Source organism: Rattus norvegicus, chromosome 3 (genome assembly GCF_021556685.1).
Source record: "Rattus norvegicus strain SHRSP/BbbUtx chromosome 3, alternate assembly SHRSP_T2T, whole genome shotgun sequence".
Classification (NCBI taxonomy): domain Eukaryota; kingdom Metazoa; phylum Chordata; class Mammalia; order Rodentia; family Muridae; genus Rattus; species Rattus norvegicus.
Window position 1 is genome coordinate 112690863 of NC_141536.1, and position 21537 is coordinate 112712399.

At 42.8% G+C, this 21537-nt stretch overlaps 1 protein-coding gene across 2 annotated transcripts in view; it reads right to left on the bottom strand.

The window, feature by feature from the left end:
- Positions 1–1362: 1362 nt before the first annotated feature.
- Positions 1363–21537, bottom strand: part of Secisbp2l (SECIS binding protein 2-like) — a 46483-nt gene continuing 26308 nt past the window's right edge. Inside the window, exons 10-18 of one of the 2 annotated variants that reach the window (XM_087650934.1) lie at positions 21343–21510; positions 21072–21213; positions 17466–17632; positions 16386–16518; positions 14962–15124; positions 11934–12154; positions 10588–10742; positions 8677–8896; positions 1363–5314 (exon numbers count right to left, since the gene is read on the bottom strand). In XM_087650934.1, the coding sequence (XP_087507060.1) occupies positions 4662–5314; positions 8677–8896; positions 10588–10742; positions 11934–12154; positions 14962–15124; positions 16386–16518; positions 17466–17632; positions 21072–21213; positions 21343–21510 (2022 nt within the window). In that variant the 3' untranslated portion in view covers positions 1363–4661. 2 annotated transcript variants of the gene reach the window in all.

Below are 21537 nucleotides of genomic sequence, written 5' to 3' on the forward strand. Positions count from 1 at the left end.
GTTCCAGCTCTCGTGGATGATGGTGAAGGGCTCCAGATTTTAACAGAGAATTAACTATGGATGTGGCAAAAATAGCAAAAGCACCAGAAAGAGAAACAGATTTTCGGTGTGATGGGGGAACCATCTCTCACATACAAGTCACACATGAGCAAAAGCAGGGGTTTCATGAGGTGGCGTCTATGCCTGGCAGGGAAGCTGTAAGCTCTGTTGTCATAGGAACAAAGTGGAATAGTCAGAATCAGCTGAAAAAGCAGCCACAGACCTGTCATGTCTTACACTCAAATGCCACTGAACCATGCTGTGGCTTGGTGCTGGGCTTGCCTAGCACTCATGAGAGTATTGGCTTAATCCCAGATGCCACAGAAGCAGCAGACACACTAGAGAAAGCTTTTGTGGAAGGAAGAGCCAAAGGATGCAGTGGCTCCACTGTCCTGTGCAAGCCACTGGGGTAGGTACAACATCAGGACCAACACTGCCATAGATGTCCCAACACCCTGGTGTGACCAGCCATCAACATCGAGGTTTCATTTTTCAGTTACAACTCACTGGAGGTATTTTTTGAATACTAAAATATTCTGAGATGACATCACATGCATTGTTCAGACACAATTCTACCACATACCCATTAAACGTACTTCCAAATGCACAGAAAAACCAAATTTGGCACATGGCGCCAGACCTGTAGTTGAATATACTTCTTTTCCTGTTTCATCAGAGAAGTACTTCATGACAGCTTCCAGCTGTCTTCAATGAACTGTGCACACCTTCTTCTGGTCAATGTGATCAAAGACTGAGTGACAAGTTTCTAGTTTCTCAGCATTTTCGTGGTAAAGTAACCAGCAGAGGAGACAGCACTCACAGCTCACTGCCCACAATGTCCTGGAAACTGTGCGCCTGGGCACTCTGTCCTAAGACACAGTAAAGCCATGGCTGGGGTCTGAATTTCAGATCTGCCACTTACTGGCTGTGGGATCTGGGATAGCTTCCTAGTTTCTCTCTCTACCACTGCATCATCTGGAAAGGACAGAAGTCCCAGACATGACAGGGCTTCTGTGAGCCCTGAGGGTCAACCATAGGGAAAGGAGGGATCTGCAGGAGCCTACAGGAGTCTACACCACAACTGTCTGCACAGAAGACATGCCATTGGCCACTCCAGGACTGCTATTAGCTCCTGTATGAGGATCTTGGCAAAGCTGGGTGAGTGCAAGGAACACAGCAGGTCAGGTGACATCAGGATGCATTTCAAAAATCACTTAATTAGCACCGATGACCCCACCAGTACTTACATAGTACAAAAAGGCTGTTAGAACCTCTGAATATGAGGTAACTTATCCTTCTCACAGAAAAACAACACAGAAACTCTTTCTTGGTATAATCCATTAATTTTGCTAGTTTTTATTAGAGCATTACAATTAAGACATTAAATTATAAATTCAGGTGGTATATTTAGAAATTAAATTACAAAACAATACAAATACTTTTAAGGTGTGTTGTGCCAACAAAGTTTAAATGCTATCATTAACCAGGGGTCAGCTTTAGATTCAACCGAATCTATGATGTGTACAAAGGTTGAAAGGAACAAGGGAGATGGAAAGATGCTTGCAAATAAAATATTCCACAAAAAATTTAAATAAAAAGATAAGCTTTCAGCGAATTAAATTAATGTTCTAATCTGTTGGCACAATGTACAGAAAATACTTACATGATAATTTCTTAAGCAAACAGCAGCTTTACAAACGGTAATACTTTATACATACATTAAAGTAACAATGTGTTACGTACGATTTAGCATTTCTGTATTAAGAGTCAAAAATGAATGCAAAGACCGCTCTTTATTTGCACATTGTAATTCCCACCCCACCCCCACTTCCCCAGGTTATTAAAAAAATCACACAAGTATGTTACTTGGATATTAATTTGTCAATATTTAAATTATTTGAATTCCTTTTGACTAATTCTTTTCCAAATACTGGAAGCATATAAAATACCGTCTCTTCAAAAATGATTCCAGTCAAAGCCTGTAAAAACTTTTCAATGTATAACACACGTTATTTTCCATGTTTAGTCAAAAGAAATTATATTACATCATTTACAAAGATTAAAACCAAAAACTTAAGCTATTATGAATATCTGTCTTTAAGGAGTAAGAGTTACAACAAACAGGCCTACCATAGAGAGGTCTAAGCAGGGGAGTGATTTATACTGTAATTCATGGACTGATAGAAACCTAACACTAATTATTGCCAGTAAAACTACATCTACACACTAAAAAAGAAATTCAGTTTCTACTTCTTGTGCCAATGAACTCTTATTCTTACCATTAGATTTATTTCTACGACTCCAATGAGAGTCATACCTACTTCCAAAAATAAAACTTTCCTATTTCTCGTACCTCCTCTAAAGCCTGGAACTCAATACACAAATACCCCCCCCCCCAATTTATCCAAAGGAAACAAATTATAGACATTACTGATGCGTATTTAAGGATACTCTCAGCGTGGTAGCACTCCCTTTGATAAATTTTGGGATGTCCTCTAGAAGTGACCAGTTCCCCATATGAAGTCTGTGGTCCCTTGGATTTGTGGCAGGAAAGCCACTGCCTGTAAGCAGGCACCCAGTGAATTTCTAAAACTATGGCAAAAATAAATTACTGGTGTTCTGAAGATTTTCTCAGCTTCTCTTTTGGTACATTCAAAAATCTAAAATGATGATTTGCACCCAGAAGAGAATAAAATACAAGAAACTTTGAAAAGCCAATAACTCAAGATCAAGAGCTATCTGAACCACTGACATCAAGCAGAAATAAGACCACGAAAAGTAGGAAGTTTGCAAGTCTGCTTTCAACACTGTCAGTCATTCAAACCTCTATCATCTCTTTAAACAAGTTAAGGCTTCCAAATATGCAGACAGTAAGAATCAGCCTGTCAATCCACTCACGTTGGCTTCATTCCTTACGTCTAACTGAACTATCAGATACTTAGTGCCTAAAGTCTATACTAGACAGCAGTCTAGACTGGACGGTGCACTACTGTCCTCTTTAGCACACTAATTAGGTTGACAGACTGACATTTTTTATAGAGCAGTGCTCCTAAACTTTCACAATTAACAAAAACTATAACATAAGCCAAGAATCTCATCTCTCTAGCATTAAATGCCAGCATTATAAAACTTGGAACGACCACAGTAGGTCCCAATCATTTCAGTAAAGACTTCCTCTAACTTTTCTCTTCTACCTCTGGGAGGCAGAGTCCTGCCCCACAGAAGCATGGGAGGAGAGCACCCCTTGCTGCTGCCTGCTCCTGGGAGCCTGTAGGCAGGACGCTCATGTGTCCATCTGTGTGCTGGGAGCTGGGGAGTGAGGGAGGAGGCGATGGAAGACAAGGAGTGGGTGAAGCAGGATTCTCCCACCTCACACACACGTGTGAGGACAACAGAACCCAGGTGGTGGCTGGACAGCAAACAAAACAGCTCACTCAGTTAAGATTCTCCCAAGCAAACACACACAAGCCTAGAGAAGGACAGAGATAAATACTTATGAATACAATTAACTTCTGCACATATCTGTATATGATAAATCATCTGGAGGATCAGCACAATTAGAATAACCTTCCCTCTTCTTCTACAGCTTCTTTCAAGCCTTCCCTGAACATGTCACAGACTGTGCAAAATTCTTTCCCTGACTTCCTGTAACTGTGGTTCTTGCTCTGAGGAAGGTGTAGAAATGTATGTTTAAAAAACAGATGAAATGATTTCCAATGTGGATGCATTTGAATATGCAAACAGATCCACACCTCAAACCAAGAGGGTCCTACAGCAAATGCTAGCATCAGAGCACAGCAGGACAGCCTTGCTTCTGGTGTCTGCAGGGAAGTGCTGCCCTGGTATAAACCTGCGCTCTGCTCGCCTGTCAGAGCTTGCCTAGCTTTACATACTATGTACAAGAGCATTCCTGAGGTAAAAGGCAAGTGTTAGACTGAACCTGGCAAGTCCCACCATGGTGACTGTTTGCTCTTCCAGACATCTACCCCTTCCCACAAACGAGAGCAGCATGGTAACACGCCAGTGCTCACCTAACTCCTGCAAGCCGCTTTAGCCCATCCCAACTTTCACGGGTTACAATGATCAGTGGACAAAATAAAATCTGCATCCATTTTTAGCGCACAGCAGCACTGTACAGCCTTGCTGCCTCAGCCCTTAGTCCTGATGCTACTTCCAGCTCTCTTCACAAGCAGCTTCCATAACCTGGACAGACAGATTACCCTGAAGGAGATGGGTATGCGAGCAAACACTGGTCCTTAGAACCCCCATCTTTAATTTGTAAAATGACCTTAAGTAGCCACTAGGTTTTTGTTTATTTGGGTTTCTTGTTTTGTTTTTGTTTTTTTGTTTTTTTTTTTTTTAGTTTTGCTTTTGTTTTTCTTTAGAATTTGGTCTTCTTTCTTTAGTCATTATTTTTCATTACAAAGTAAGTTGAAACAAGTCTGAGTTTTCTAAACAATTCTTAGAAATTGACTTGGACACTGTTAAAAGCGAAGCCAGAGATCATAACAAAATAAGAGCTATAAAAAGTCTGTTGGGAATTATAAACACAGTGAGGGACTGGACAGTGGAAGATGCGGAGATGGAGGTCAGGGACATGGCCGCAGCCAGCACTTCCTGAGTTAGGTACTTGGGGGAGGGGAACTGAAATCAGGGTGCTCTTTGCTCACGTTCCTGCTGGGCTTCGGCTGCTGGTCAGGAGTCCAGGTCTCACTGTCGACCACCGACTCCAGCCCCTCGGCCATTTCCACTGCTTCCTCTCCACTTTGCTCTGCACTGTCTTCCTCGGAGCCAGGAAGGGCTTTGCCAAGCTGCAGCGTCTCCATAGTCCTCTGGGTCTCGGAGACCCAGGACTCAATCCTACTATTGAGCTGTACTTCTTCTGACGTGGGTTCATGAATATAATCTTCCTCCTCCTCCTCCTCATCATCCTCTTCTTCAAGCATGCCAGGAACAAGAGTGCTGGTGGTGCTGGTGATGGAGGAATTCAAAAGATCCCGGCAGCTGCCATCCAAGGAGCCCGTCTCTGTGCTCTGCTGCGAGGCCCACTCCAGGTCGTCTGGCTTCAGCTCATCCTTGTCAACCGTGGGTTTCCCCTGGCTTGGCGCTGAGGTGATGCTGCCTGTGGGCGGCAGTGGCTGCTTACCCACCTGGGTGGTGTCAGGGGTGAGTTTGCTGGGCTTCTCAGCAGGGTCGTGCTTACAGGGAACCGCCTTCTCGCTTTCTGATGTTTCCAAGCCGTCTGAAGTCTCCACCATGCTTCTCCAATTAGTTTCTACAAATAGGAAGCACATCTTTTGAGTACCAGAGACACTGTTTCAGCGTCATGGAACTTATTTAAAAACACTAAATTAAGGGGCAAGGACAGAATATAGAAATTTGTTGGTTCATAAACTAAGTGAGGAAATTAAACATTTAATTGTTCTAAAATGAGTTTAAAATGTAATAAAGGAAGAATAATGTTCAAAACAATGTGTACTTGGGCTGGAGAGATGGCTCAGTGGTTAGGAGCACTGACTGCTCTTCCAGAGGTCCTGAGTTCAATTCCCAGCAACCACATGGTGGCTCACAACCGTTGTAGAGGATGTGATACCTTCTTCTGGTGTGCATGAGATAGAACACTATATATATAATGAATATTTAAAAAACAAATGTGTATTCAAATGAACAACAAAAAGATAAGATGTACCACTGGGTCAGAAAGTAGAGAAACTACTGATGCACATATGAAAGTCAATGCACTGCCTCTTGGTATTGCGTCCCTAATTCAGACAGGAAGCCAAGATGTCCAGCACAAAGAGTTCTAACGTCAAGGGTCTGGAGGAGCACATCACTTAGGCTTTGTGTCACATGTCACTCCCACACACCCAATGGTGTTTGGGAAAGTCTGATTTACACCACAGGTTATTTGGTTTACATGGTATGGGTTACATAACAAGTGTTGACGGAAACCATCTTTAAGGACTGGGACTCCAGGATGATTGTGGCTCTCCCACTGCCCTGGGTTTATTATTAAAATAAAAAGATCCAATTATCTTACAGTCATTTACATAGTATAGGAGCAATATTATTATCGTGTAGTGGGCTACATAATTCTATTTAACTTGCAGATGGTATTAGGGCACTTTAGTCGGGACACAGTTTATAGAAAGGGGAAACTAACAAGAAGCCTTTTCTTCCCTCGGCATGGGACAGGAGCTCCCATTCTCACTGCTGCCTCACGGATGTACCCTGCGCCTCTTATGCTCAGTCTCATGAGTAAAACAGTCGTTCACAGTGTCAAAGCACGAGACAGCAGTTGGTGACCCTTGTCCTATCTCTTCTATGCCTCTAGCCCATGAAACCTGTTATCATCCTATATCACGTCTAGCTCAAAAACCACAACTGCTCACTGCTGTCTTAACTAGGGCCTTATTTTTTCTGTCTTTTATGTCCTGCTGACTATTCCTAGTTTATTTTGTAAACTGGTATTAAATCTGTCTAACTGGCTATTGGTAACCTTAAGACAAGATTTAAACTCCTCTAAACCCATCATGACATGATTCTTACTTATCTGTCTTTCTGGTCCCACTGTACCCTGCCCGTGCAGTCACAGTACAGGCGAGGCCTGGCGTATGCTGCTCTGTGCAGTCTGTAGATAGACTCCTACTGTCCTGATGACCTCCCCTAGGGACTCCTTCCTCATCTTCCTAGAAGTGTCCACTGACCTGAGCCCACAGCACCTTTGCAGACGTGTTCAAAACCACTTACTCTGTTTGCTAGTCCACCCTCAGACCCTCACTCCCATCATATCTGTGTTCTTGTAGTTGCCACACAGTAAACAACATTTTTAAAACATATTAAAGGCTGGCAAAATGACTTGGCAGGTAGGCCTTTTCAACACAAGTCTGGAAACTGAGTTCAATCCTTGGAAACCATGGAGAAGTGACACCACAAGGCTGTCCTCTGACCACCACAGAACATGCTATGACACAGGTGTGCCACATCCTATCAAGAGCATGCAGATGTGACAAATACAATTTTAAAGCAAGTTATTATTACACATACTTAATTATGAAAAATAAAGCATTAAATTTCATTTATATCTCTTCCTATCAGCTTTTCTTTCTCCTAAGACAGGTTCAGCCGTTAAGTGCTTCTTAGGTAGTGTTAAAAATGAAGGCTTCCTTCCATCTTTGAAGCCTTAAATGTGGTGCTCTGAGAAGCCTCTGGGCTATTTCCCTGCTGTGTGTCCTCATAGAGAGCACGTATCACGACCACTTAGCCAAGCCTCATGGACTTTTCCTGTAGTGTGCTTTTCAAACTGGCGCTTCATCTGTTGCCGACTCAGCCTTTTGTCTTCAGCGTGAACTAGTTCTCCAGCACAAGCATGTCCACCTCTATCCAGGCAGTAACACCACACACTACAGTGTCTTAAAAGCAGACAATTCAGCTCTACCAAGAGCAACCCTAGCACTTAGTTACAGCAGAGACAAGGAGACAAGAAAGAATTTCTAACAGTTTAAATTCAGGAGGCAACAACATACCTGGTAAGTTCACAGGTAAGATTTAAATGAGGCAAAATGAAAAAGGAACCAAAATAGCAGATAAGTAATGGGAAATACTAATTCTCAACCTGACACAGGAATCCTTGGGTCGTCCATTAGGGTAACTGAAGTGGAGAGACGCAACCTAATTAGGGGTGGTACTATACCTAGGCTGGGGTACACCATGACCAGCCGCACAGTGCTCCTGCTGTCTTGCCCACCATGGCTAGACCTATTGGTTGTGTGAATACGAATGCCCCGTAGGTCACAGATGTGAATGCTTACTCACCAGGGAGTGGCACCACCTGGAAAGGATTAGGTGTGGCCTTGCTGAAGGCAGTGCCCACTGGGGGTGGGTTTTGGAGTTTTAAAAGCCCTCATCAGGCCAGCTGTCCTCTGTCTCTGTGTCTCTCTCTCTGCCTATGGATCAGGATATAGCTCTCAGCTACTGCTCCAGAACCTGCTCCCCACAATGATGGTAATAAGACTAAACCTCCAAAATGGTAAAGTCTCTTGTAAGAGTTGCCTTGGTCATGGTTTTGCTTCACAGTGAGGAACAAGTGACTAAAGCAAACATGATTACATTCAGGGGCTGAAAGGATGGTCTCGGTTCCAAATATGGCTGTTGTTGATGATGATGTTGCTCTTTTGTTCTTGAGACAGGCTCTATGTAGCCCTAGCTGTCCTGGAACTCTCTATGTAGACCAGGCTGGTGTTGGAATTCACAGAGATCCATTGGTCTCTGTCTCCAAAGTGCTGGGATCAAAGGTGTGCACTACCACTGCCAGCTGAAATAGTCTCTTTTTAATAATAATGTCTAAACTAATTTTTAAGGCAAAAGAAGTTGTGGGCTTGGTTGGTTCCTGGTGTCATTTAAACTGTGTGTGGTAGCACACAGCAGTCATCTGAGCACTTAGGGTAAAGACAGGGATATCTAAAACTCAAGGTCTTCCTTACCCAGTTCCTATCACAGTAGTCAACAGTCAGTTGAAGGCCAAACTCTCAAAGAAAAAATAAAGTATATAAAATAATCAAGTAGATTAGAAGATTATTTACAGAATGGTTTTAATCACTTGAATTATTTCATTTAAATTGGTATGAGACAACTTACCATATTCCTTTTCATTTACTTCAGAAATGGGTTCAGAAATAACACTGCAGAAAGAAATGGCGCTTGCTGCCGAGGGGTTGCGCGAGTGGCCCATGTGGTGAGGCACGGCCTTCACACTCCTCAATGCCTCCTCTGCTTGCTCCTGCTCTGTTGCGGCAACCATGTCCTTATATGCCTTCCTGGCTTCCTCCGTGAGCTCCACTAATCTATTAAACAGGCTCTAAAAAGACAGAGATTCTTCTGTGACTAGTCAATGTTTTTGAATTATTAAGCTTCTTACATTTTTAGTCCAGATATAATTTGGGCAGTACATAAACCACAGAACCTTACAAAATGTACTCAACACAAATGTGGGTCATAACTTCACAGGGTTGAGGCAACTGAGTCTAACACTACTTGTGATCTATTTGAAAGGTTCAACAATGTACTCCCCTTTAGTCTGGCACTACAGAAAGAAAAGGAACATTAACTCTTCTGCAAAATCTTGTGCATAACATAGCTTAAAAGCTGCAGAGGGTTTTGACCTTTTGTTTGTTTATTGTTTTAAAAACAGACAGATTAACATTAGCTTTTAAAGGAGACATCAAATCTGATGGTGGACAGAACAGGAATTCAAGAAGCTAACATTTGGTAAAGAACTTGAAAGACAGGCACAGAAAGGATTAGGAAGGAGAGGGCGTCCTTGACTGGGTAGCCATGTGAGACCGTAAATTACAGGAATCAAGAGAACATAAAGCCAGTCTGGGGCAGTAACACTCTGGCTTGGGCTGGGAAACGGGGGAATGAGCATGTGTGAGGAGTGGACAGCGGTATAGAAGATGGGAGTTTCCAAAGGAATTAAGTCCTCCAGCCAAATGTAGGCCATTCTCATGTTTAATAAAAATGCCAGTATTTACACAGTACTAAAGCTACATTTCAATAGCTGTATGTCATGACTTCCTCGGGCACCAAAAAGACAACCCATATGACAAAGCCTGGTGGTTCCCAGATCATCACTCAAAAGACTTTACTCCTGGTAAATGTTTTTGTTATTGGTTTCTTTCAAGACAGGGTTTCACTGTGTAGCTTGGGCTGTCCTGGAACTCACCATGTAGGCCTGGCTGGAACTCACAGAGAGAGATCTGCTGACTTCTACCTCACCTGCACTGGATTAAAAGTGTGCACTGATATGCCCAGCACTCCTGGTAAATCTTCTAATGTCTTGGTGCCACACTGCTGCTTAGAGGGTAGGGGACAGTAACAGATGCTGCTCACTGTGCTGTAACTAGTTATCAAACACACTCACGATTTGTTTGTACAGAGGAAGAGGACTGGTGAAAAGCAGCATGAACCATTAATAATACAAATTTTATTTGTAAAAAGTATTTGTGTTTTATTGTAGTGTATAACAAATCAAGCATTTAAATAAAACCAGTAAAAAGAAAGCAAATGTGTAGATTTGTGATTCTGAGATTAACATAGGTATAGATAAAACAGAAGGAAACAGAAACTAAAGAACATGAATGAGGGAAGAGGAGAAAGTATTCAAGACATAAGTCCCAGCCACTCCTTTGAGTCACTAAATCATTCCTGGCATGTGTTAACAGGAAGGAGCAAGACAGTATACTCCCTAAGTTATTCTCTCTCTCTCTCTGTGTGTGTGTGTGTGTGTGTGTTTGTGTGTGTGTGTGTGTGTGTGTGTGTGTGTGTGTGTACACAGGCAGGTGCACCATAGGTCAATGGGAGGAGCTGTTTCTCAGGGGCCAGTTAGTGTCTTTATTAGACAGGATCTCTCCCTGGTCTACAGACACCCACTTGTCTCTGCCTCCCCAGTGCTGTGAGTACAGCTGGACAGCGCCTTGCCTGGCTTAAGGTGAGTCAGGTTGTTTACTGACTGGGCCACATCCCCAGCCCTGTCTCCTAAGTTCTTACCTCAGCACCAAAATAATTGAAGATTCCTACAACACTAACAGGAACCAGCTTGTTCACGCAGCGTCCCAGAGCTTTCCTTCCAAGGGCAAACACAAAAGGAATCTCTTGCTCCCGGGCCATGGCTATGACATTGTAGAGGGCCTCATCAAGGCCACCTAAGGTAAGGACAGGCCACCAGTCAGTACCTACATGTTGGAGCTAACCTGGCTAAAAGACAAAATACTGCAAAAAAGAATATCTTACTTGATCTGTAAAACACACACACACACACACACACACACACACACACACATACACACACACACACACACACACACACACACATGTACGTCTCTCTCCACAATTAAATCCCAAATTCGGTCAAACCCAGTGCTTTAGTTTCTCTGTAGGGATTAGCATAGCAGAAATGAAGTTTCAATGTAACAAACATTTATTATGAAGAAGTTAAGGTGAAATTGTTAAAAGTAGCTAATTCTTTTTTTTTCACAGCCTCTAGAAGACAGATAACACAGTGCCTACAGGTGTTTTCTCTGTGCAAGTGCCTACCAGGCTACCTGACACCCAGATTTGTCTGCTCTACCAACAAGGTCAAACAAGGCTACACAGCATAGAATAGACTCATGTGCTAGCTTACCCAGGAGCCTCTCTCTGTGTGCTGGCTAGGTTTATGTCAACTTGACACAGCTAGAGTCATTTAGCAAGAAGGAACCTCAATGAAGAAAATGCCTCCACCACACACTGGTTTATGAGTAAGTCTATGGCATACTTTCTTAATTAGAGATTGATGTGGGAGAGCTCAGCCCATTGTGCTTGAGGACACCATTGGGCTGGTGGTCATGCAGAGCAAGGCATGGGAGCAAGCCAGTAAGCTGCACCCTCTATGGCCTCTGTAACCCTCCTGCCCCCAGCTTGCCATCTTGAGTTCCTGTCCTGACTTTCCTGGATGATGAACTGTACGATGTAAGGTGAGATGAATCCTTTCCTCCCCAAGTTGTTTTGATCACAGTATTTTATCACAGTGATAAAGACCCTAAGATACTATGTAACCGCTGGTTTCTGGAAGACAGATCTCTACCCTAAGCTGGGCTGAGGTCTTTACCTTTGTTTTAATTGTTCTTAAAGTGGGAAAAGTCATGAAAGGAAGAAGTTTTTAGAGCAGACTATAGAGAGGCAAAGTAATGCAAACCCTGACCGGTTCTAGTCTGATCGCACTTGGCGAGCCATAAGTATTTCATTTTCTCATATTCAATATGTTTCATAACTACACTGCAGATAAAGATACAGCCTCCACTGCAGCTGGTTTATGTTCCCTACATGGTATACCTTTCTGAAGCAAGCATACACACCCTTTGACTGGATCTTCTCACAGTTTGGGGAGATGATGACGCACTTGATCTTGTTCAGCTTCATGTGCTTGGTGACTTCCCGCAGCCCCATGACCAGCCGCCGTCTGGCTTTGGCTCTCACAGGGTCCTTTTGGTAGATGCGTTCCTGGAAACTGACAAGTTCTTGCAGAAGGAGGGTCACACATTCATCAATTTCTTTAGAAAGAACCTGGTTACAATATCTGTAAAAGAAGCAAAGAAGTAGGTAATTCCATCCTAATTTATTATCCTATAATTATAGGCTTACATTAGGAAAATATCTTTGAGGGTGAATACATCCAACAAGGCATCTTTATAACAAGTCACCAGTCTCTACAATTTCTAAACATGCTAATCAGAAAAACAGTCATACTGATTCTCTTTGCTTGTGAATCTCAGTGAAGTAGCTTTTAGTCCAGGACAAGCTGCCTTGGGACGTAGTACTGAACTCCTAATCATTAGTTTTAAAGATATAACTGAATGCTGGCTTGTTAAGACATTACAGTTTTATATGTCATTGTGATACATATTACTAAGGTACTTCGAACTCCTAATCATTAGTTCTAAAGATATAACTGAATGCTGGCTTGTTAAGACATTACAGTTTTATATGTCATTGTGATACATATTACTAAGGTACTTCGAACTCCTAATCATTAGTTCTAAAGATATAACTGAATGCTGGCTTGTTAAGACATTACAGTTTTATATGTCATTGTGATACATATTACTAAGGTACTTCTAGTAAGAGAGAAATGCAAGTTTTCTGAATTTCTTAGTAACAGTTCATTCTCTGACTGAGGAGAGAGGTGCCTGACCCTGCTGATGATGTAAACTAACAGAGCCACCAAGGAAATCACAAGTCCACCGGGCTCAGCACATAACTCCTGGGCTTAAACCTGCAGAACTCTAATAGACCAAAGAGATCAATGTGTACCGGTGTTTACTGCTCTACTACCCACAATAGCTAAAAATGGAGCCAGCCGAGATGGCCTCCAACATGCATGGCTAAATGAAATGGTTGAAAATGTATTAATATATACTGGAGTTTTATTCAGCTGCCAAGAAAAATAAACTAAAGACATTTGCAAGAAAACAGATCTAGTGACCATTATGTTAGGTGAAGTAACACAGACTCAGACAAATACTGCATGCTTTCTCTCATGAAGAACTTAGATTTACGTGTGTGTGTGCGTGCGTGCGTGCGTGTGCGTGCGTGCATGTGCGTGTGTGTGTACATCATAAAAGTAGAAAGGATCATCAAAGAGCAGAAGAGATCTTAGGAGAGGAAGAAGAAAATAGAAGGTAAGGAAATGTTTGTTTTTATTTTTGAAGACAGAGTCTCACTGTGGAGCCCTAACTGTCCTGACACTCAATCTGTAGACCAGGCTAGCCTCAAACTCTCAGAGCTCTGCATGCTTCTGTCTCCTGAGTGCTTGGGTCAAAGGTGTGAGATTCTGATCTCACCACACCCAGTGAGAGTAACAGAAGGAAGTGAGATGAGAGGAGGACTATTTGGGACAGGAAGTGAAGCAGCAGAAGGTGGGCAGGGGTGGGAGTGGGGGTGGGGGCAGCTGGAGAAGGGCATGAATGAGCACCAAGCAGAATCGTACATATGTATAAAATGCCATAATGAAACCCACTCCTCTATGTGCTAAATTGAAGAAAAAAATCTAGGTGGTGGACAGTATTTCTTACTGCACAGCCCACTGATACAATAAATCTGTTTTATTCTGCTGAAAAAACAAAAAGGTTAAAAATATGCCAAGAAAACTAAAATCACTTAATCCTTTGAGCCTGGATAAGTCTCAGCCATTAAAGCATTTCCATCCACAAAAATAAGTTTGGTTAAAGGCTCTGAAAATCTAGAAGATGAACTCAATAGGTAAACTGAAGACTCAAGGTAGAAGGCTTTTACACCAAACAAAGCAACTGACTGAGGCCTTCTGAAGATGTCAGCCTGAAAACAAAGGAAGTTTGCACTTAACTCCAGGGCAAGGCAGTCCTCAAGTTTACTTGTGGACCATCCATTGTCCTAACTCTTACCTCACTGCACCAGAGGCAGGCAGTCTACCTCATACAATGGAAGACATGGGCCCAAACACATGTCCAGGAAATCTCATGTTTTACGTGCAAACATTTAAGCAAGTATGACATAATTTCAGAAGATAGAAATGGGCAGATTGAGGAAAGCTTAATGTCACAAACACTCAAAATTAAAGAATCCAAACTACATTTTTCTTCTTTCCTGTCTCAAGCTGTTCGCTTCATACATATGCAATTTATTTTCACTGTGTTTCATCTGCTCCACATCTGCTGTCTGACATATAATGAGCTGCTCCTCAGGGCCTGGAGAGGTCCCTGCTGGAGCAGGACAGAGCAGTGGCGGCCGGACCACACTGGCTCTCACTCTAGAGTTCCCTCATAAGTCATTTTCAAAGTAACGTTTCTTTGTCTACACAAATATTAAAATATGTCATAGCTGCTTTGTGACTCCTTAATTATCTGATTTTAAACCAAACATACTTGCTTAAAGCGAGCACATGGGTTAACTGTGTAGCTCAGTGGTCAAAAATTTGACCAGAAGCTGGAAGCCATGAAGTCAATCTCTACCACAACAAAAATGGACAACAAACAAGAACAAAATGGCTTTATGGGATGGATCCAGGTCTAAGCTGAAGAAGTCTATTACATGTTATTAACTGATTAGTAAGCTTTAAAAAAATAGCTATATTATATGCAAAAACATAAGTATTTGGAGAGTAAAACCCATAGAACATTACATTCTATATGCACATATATATGAAATACATATATTCTTGATATACAATATACATACAATATAAAAGACTAGAGTGCTGAGAAAGAAGCACCACAAGTGAAGCAAGAGGAGGAGGTGCAGCAGAACTCCCATGATCCCTTGTTGGGTTTACTATGGTAACAACAGTATGAATTCAAAACAACCAAGATCCTTCAACTGTTCGACCTCAATATTGAGAAAAAAACTTACTCTCGAAATCTTTTGCTGTGGATTTTGGTTATCGTTGACGATGCCATTGGACTACCTATGCCAGAACTAGCAGGTGAGCCTTGCGACACAGGTGTCATACAGTATGGAGAGTTCTGACTTGCTGGAGAAAGAGAAGCATCACTGGGCATGCTCAGTCCAGTATCTGTGGAGATGCAAGGTGAAAGGGAAGAACCTGGAAACTTCAAATGCTAAGAAGCTCCAGATGTATGCACACAGTTTAGATGACAGAATTTTTCAAGCTGTCCCCTAATTCTCTGAAGTTAGTAAGTTAGGCATGTTTCCATCATAAAGTATTATTTCTTATAAACAAAATAAACTACTACTATTACACCATGCCCAAGAAAAATCTAAGCACAGCTTAGAAGTTTCCACAGAGGAGATGCGGAAGCAAAATTTTCTACAACACGTATGCCCAGGGATCTGTACCTTTCTGTATAGTATTATTACATATCTCTACTTAGCTATCTGTTTCTTAAATCTTTCTTTCTAATTCCATCTGGTATTGTCAATGACCATCTATGTCATCCATTCTCTCCTGACTCTCCCTGACCCCACCTACTTCTCTGGCCTTTCGTCTTTGCTCAGGCAGCCATACGTCTAGATACAAACTCTCAAGTCTACTGCTTCTTCCTCAGTTACAGCTTGTCAATGGGAAAATGCAGTAAGTCTATATATCCCGTCCAATAGTTAGACAGTTACACAGTCATGCTGTGTACCCACCTTATCAGCCTGGGATCATTGGTTTTCCAATCTTACTTCTATCACTTACTGAATAAACTATTAAATCAACATCAGAGGGATGAATGGATGAATGGACATACATTAATCTAAGGAGAATCATAATGAGAATAAAGGGGAACTGCAGGAAAGTATATCCTAGATAAACAATACTTGGGAATAACTCAACTTTCCTAAAGCATGGAAAGATTCCTGGTTGAGATCTGAGCAAATCAGATTTACCCTGCTACAAAACGCCGTGTGGCTACCTGTTGTACCAGACAGAACCTATCTGCTGGAATCACATGTGCTGGATATGAATAAAATCTTTGCTCTGTTTTGCAGTTCTCTATTCCTTGTGCCTTAAATATTAGTCCCACCCCCAAATAAGAAATCAATAAACGTGCTTTTAAAATAGTCCTGTGAAAAAATGAACAATATATAGTGTTCTCTATGTAAAAGATGATAAGGAAGAACTCTTATTGCATCCCAGGAGTCCCAGGCACGGGAAGATCCTAATGTCTGAGACATTCAAGTTGATGGATCTAAACCTTCGAATTGCCAGAGGCCTGCTATGGAACACTGCCCATCCTTCCAGCCACCTGCCTTCAAAAGAAACCACACAAATCAACATGCATGAAATGCAGTGTGCAACTTCTACTCAAGGCACAGCCAGGCATCCTCACCTTCCTGGGAGATAGTCTCCTGAGGTAAGTCATTGGCTAGGTCCAAATTCGTCTCCGTCAGTTCTTCGGCTCCCAAAACACTATGTTCCACCGTCAGACGTCCTTTCTTCTCCTCTCTTTCTTTCAAAATAACCTGAAAGCCATCACACCATCCTTTAATTACCAATCACTCCAAATAGGTTCAATAAACTCTTTCTGTTACACTAAAACACAGGCACAGCTGTGAGGATCTCAGTTCGCTGTGTTACCTGGCTACACAGCAGGTGACCTGTAAAAAGGTGACCTATTTTAAAAACTAAGTTGAATAGAATGCTGTACAGAGAATATAGGGAGAGTGCTAATAGTCACAATCAAACTCACGTCATCTATCTCCATCTTCAAATCAAGAGAAGCAGGATGCTGATGCAAACAAGAAAATAAGGCACGACCTTAAATCCCAGGTGACCAAGTAGGATTTCCAAATCTGGCTCATGCAGTTTGTGTGACTCACACTCTACAGTATTCAATTATTCAGACATGGATTAATTCATTCTGACCCTCTAATAATAAGCCAAAGCTGATACCATTATCAATTTATAGGCAAGGAAGATGAAGGCGAAAAGGTGGGCCTCGAGGTGCTCTCGTCCACCCTGCAGTTACTCAGGTCCAGGGCTAGCTGGCCAGGAGGCAGAGATGCATGAGGCTGTGAGAGAATAGAGTCAAGCGCAACTGAGAAAACTCTGGATAGAATTAGACTTCTACACGCAGGCCCCCATACAAGCATGCCCACACAAGCTTGCACACACAAATACACAGAAGAGAAAAAATGCAAAGGAAAGAAAGATCTGAACTTATTCCTAAGGAGGGTCTAATGCTTTGCACTATTTATTTTTGAAACATTATAGAAAACTTCACTTTGCAGGACCTTCTTACATACAAGACTGACATACAATATTGGTTTTGAATTAACCAGTCACATATAGCCATGTGTATAAATATATTATGATTTCTACTTCCTAAAACGCAACTAATTTTGCAAAGAAATAAAAAAGTAAACCTTTAATTACCCTATAAAAGAAACATCTCCAGACTCTGGGTTACCTTTTTCAGCGCTGTGGGTCGTTTCAGCTTTGCAATTTCCTTCTCTTTTCCCTTTTTTGCTTTAGAGGAAGTAATGTCCAGAGAATTAAAGGATGTCAAGCACGGCTGACTTCTGGTCAGGGTTTTTCTGTTAGAGTCTTTAGTGTGAAAAGTGCCTGTGGTGACAACTGAAAACAGACTCAAGCGTTAGAGTCACTATGGCAGTCAAATGCCCACGTGCTGACAATCTCCTCAATAAATCCTCAAAAACACAGGAATTCTCTTCCCATGCAATAGACAGAAAAGACGGCATGATGATGGCTGGCAGCACTGCTCAGACAGCTTCCTGCCGGAGCTTTCACCTCCCGAGGAGGAGGAAGGTAAGTCAATGCAGTCAGTCAACCTAGAGTTCTCCAGTCAGCTGGACACTGGGCAGCTTCTAGACAGCCTGGTCCACCTGAGTTCTCCTCACCCTCACTCAGACCTGTGCAGCCTCTGGCTCCTCTCCTCAGCCCAGTGTCAGAAGGAACTCGGACTGCCCTGCTACCCAGCACCTGCTACCTACACACCATTCAGACCTCACTCTTCAGCCCTGATCCTTTAGCGTTTCTAACCCTCCGAATCTCACCCCTCCACTCTGGCAGCTTGTTTGTCATTTCCTTGAGAAGACACTGCCCAAATTACAAAAGAAAAAAAGTCAAAAAGGAAGGGACAGACATCCTTCCTCCTGTCCAAGGCCTACTAACCACCTCAGTTCCTAATGCCACTTTAATTCCTCTGGGACTTGTTCTGTCCCTTTTCTCAAGCATTCTCTCCCCCCCACACACACACCCCTGTCTAAAAGAAAAGCTGGCTTGGGAGGCAAACCCAAAGCCTAGTCCTGTAACTGGCCTGCTTCAGCCTACAGTGCTCTTACTGCTCCCTTTTCCCAGTCAAACTTCTCAGTACCATTCTGACCCCTTTGTTTTCCAAACCACTACCATCTGGCCTTGGCCTTATCCACTCTCTTGTAAGTATACTGAAAAGACCCAACAGAACTTTGCAGTTGCCAAATACAATTTCCCAACCTTCAAAACTTCTCCCCAGGCCTCTTCTAACATCATTCATTCATATTTATTCGTCTGGCTCCTCTTCCCTTTATTACGGAAACCTGGTCACTACAAGGGCTTCTCCCTCATTCTAAATGACTTCTAACCTGAACTACACATGTATAAGCACATGACAAATGGGACCACCAGGGCCTCCGCTGCTAGCATTTCATGTCCAAGGCCACTGTCAACTCTCCTTAGGTCACTGTGGTATCCTCATAGCACTCTTCACTAGCCAGAGAGTGCAGGTACAGTATGTGTGTGGGGGTGTGCCTGCACATGTGTCCATACCCATGTGAAGCCAGATGTTGGTGCTGTGTGTCTTCCCAATCACTGTCAATCCTAGTTTTAAGACATGTTCTCTCACCAATTCAGCTGCACTAGCTGGATAATATGCTGAAGGATCTGCTGGTCTCTGTGTTTCTCACACTGGGATTACAGTGTGCACTGCCTGGCTTTTACACAGTACTAGAGATCCACACTCAGGTCCTCAAGCTCACGTGGAAATCACTTCACTGATGGAGCCATCTCTCCAACACCCTGCACTTGTCTTTGACCTATTTCTACAGTCTACTACTCCACGCTCCGTCAAGTCCTTGCAAATGTTCACTCCCATTCTTTTCTTATGTTTCCTAATACCTTCTTTCTATTCAATACTTTCAAATAAAGACTGGGAACAGAAGGGAGTCTCATTTCTATATGCCAAGAACCCAACTCATTCTTCAAGGTCCAGTCAAACACTGCCTCCCATGACTTGTGACCTTTATTTCTCTTCATCGACTGCCATAAACCACTGTCTTCTACAGGCTCACAGAACTTGATGTATGTCTTCTAAGACACCACTGTTGATCATGTATTTATGTGTGTCTATTCTCCTACAAGACAACCAATGACTGGACCAACTTGAGACCCATCTATCTAAGAGCTAAGCCCTGATGCTATTAATGACTCTGCTATGCTTGCAGACAGGAGCCTAGCATAGCTGTCTCCTGAGAGCCAGTTCATTCAGCAGTGGATAACATTTCACCCAGACGCATGGATAAACGTGCACCATGTGGATGCCTGCTGGAGGGCATCAGATGCCCTGGAACAGAAGTTGTGAATGGCTGTGAGCTGCCACTTGAGTGCTAGAAACTAAAGCCAGGTCTTCTGCAAGAGTAAGCTCTTACTTGTGGGTCAGCTCGAAGCTGAGCCAGGTATGTGTTTTCTGAGTAGGTCTGTCTTCATCTTCCCCATAATCCCAATGCTCCGACTGCACATTTTATACACTGATACTCAGATTTATTTAACATTACTTTTATTGATTCAATCACAGCTGTAAAACTGAGATGTAGTTCAGTGGCAGAAGTTTATCTCCTATTCAAACACCTCAGGTTCAAGCATTAGAAAAAGGTTGGAGATTTAGTTCAATGGTAAAGTGTTTGCCTAGCCAAGCACAAGGCCCTGGGTTTAGTTCCCAGCAACTAAAGAAAAATAAACTTTTAAAATGACAGATATCTGGGCATGGTGGCTCACCAGTAGTTTCTGCATTTGGGAAACCAAGGCAGTGGGATTACTTCAGCCTTGTCTCACAAAAGAAAGATAGCAATTAACAATAACAAAAATCCTAACCAAGTCTCAGCGGTCACAGGTAAACAACCTCCTCTTTGTAACAATACGCACTAGTTTGACCCAGTTTCTGAACACTTTGCATCTATCATCTCATCCCCGCAGCAACCATGATTATGCACTATCACTACTCCAATTTAACACAAAGAACTAAAGGACGGGAAGATAAGTATCTTCCTAAAGAAACACTTCAAAGAGCGGCTTCCAACCCCGTCAGCCTGACTGCAGCCTCAGCTCTGAGCTGCAGGACGGCTTCCATCCATCGCAGGAGCTTGCTACTGCACTCACTGTCACCTCTACCAAGTTCCTCACAGCAGGGGTTTCCACCACAGGTTTCGGCATCCTGCACAGATGTTGCCACCCATTCCTATCTTTGACCTACTCAACAGTCCTGGGCTGGGACCATCTGGGAACAGAACAGGAGACAATTCTGCTTCTCAGCATTAGTGCTTTCAAATGGTGCCCTTCCCTCCTTTGTGCTATACCTAGTCCTCTAGAAGAAAAGGTGGGGGATCGAACACTGAACCTTAAATCTGGTTAGACTGCGGGAAGTCAGATCAGTGTCTCATTCACACATATAAAGCTATCAACACTTGTCATTCTTATCCTCTGATTTTTTTACTTTAACCCTTGAAGAAGAAAAACAAACAAAATAAAACAAACAAATAAGCCTAATAAGAACGGGGCCAGGGAAAGAGGGCTCAGCAGCTAAGTGTCTGTACCACAAGTGTGACAACCTGAGTTCAGCTGACCCTCAGTACTGGTGCAGGACTGATGGAGACAGAGTCCTGGAATCTGTTTTCTGACATCGACTTGCTCGACACGACATGGCACCACAGTGTCTCTTTGGGGGTAGGGGCCACGTAAAGAGTAGGGAAAAGTGTAGCTAGACCCAGAGGCTGCAGTGAACTGCTCAGAACTAAGGCATCACCTGGATGTGCCAGCGGTCTGGTGTTGGTGATCTGACGGGCTTTCATTGCCTGCTGTTGCTTCTCCAGAGCAGCCAGCATATCCCCTAAATCCAGCTGCACTGGGGTTTTATTCTTTTTTCCAGCTGCTTTTGATAGAGCTTCCTAAGAGATGGATAAGAAAGGATTCATTTTTTGTGACTGGGAAAATCTGACGAATTGTAATTACACTGGTACTCCCATCCATCCCAACACAATCACAGACAAGCACAACTGTGCAGAAATTACTTATACCTGCAACTTTTTTTGCTCCATACTTATTTCTGAGTATTCCTGTGCTGTGGCAAGGGCTGCAGCTAAGGCCTTTTTCTTCTGACTCTTAGCTCGTTTAGGAACTGAGGTGGTAATGGGGATCGGAGTCTGAACTATATTGATGGGTGAGTTCTCAGGTAGGTCATCCAACTATGGAACAGGAGAAACACATCTGTT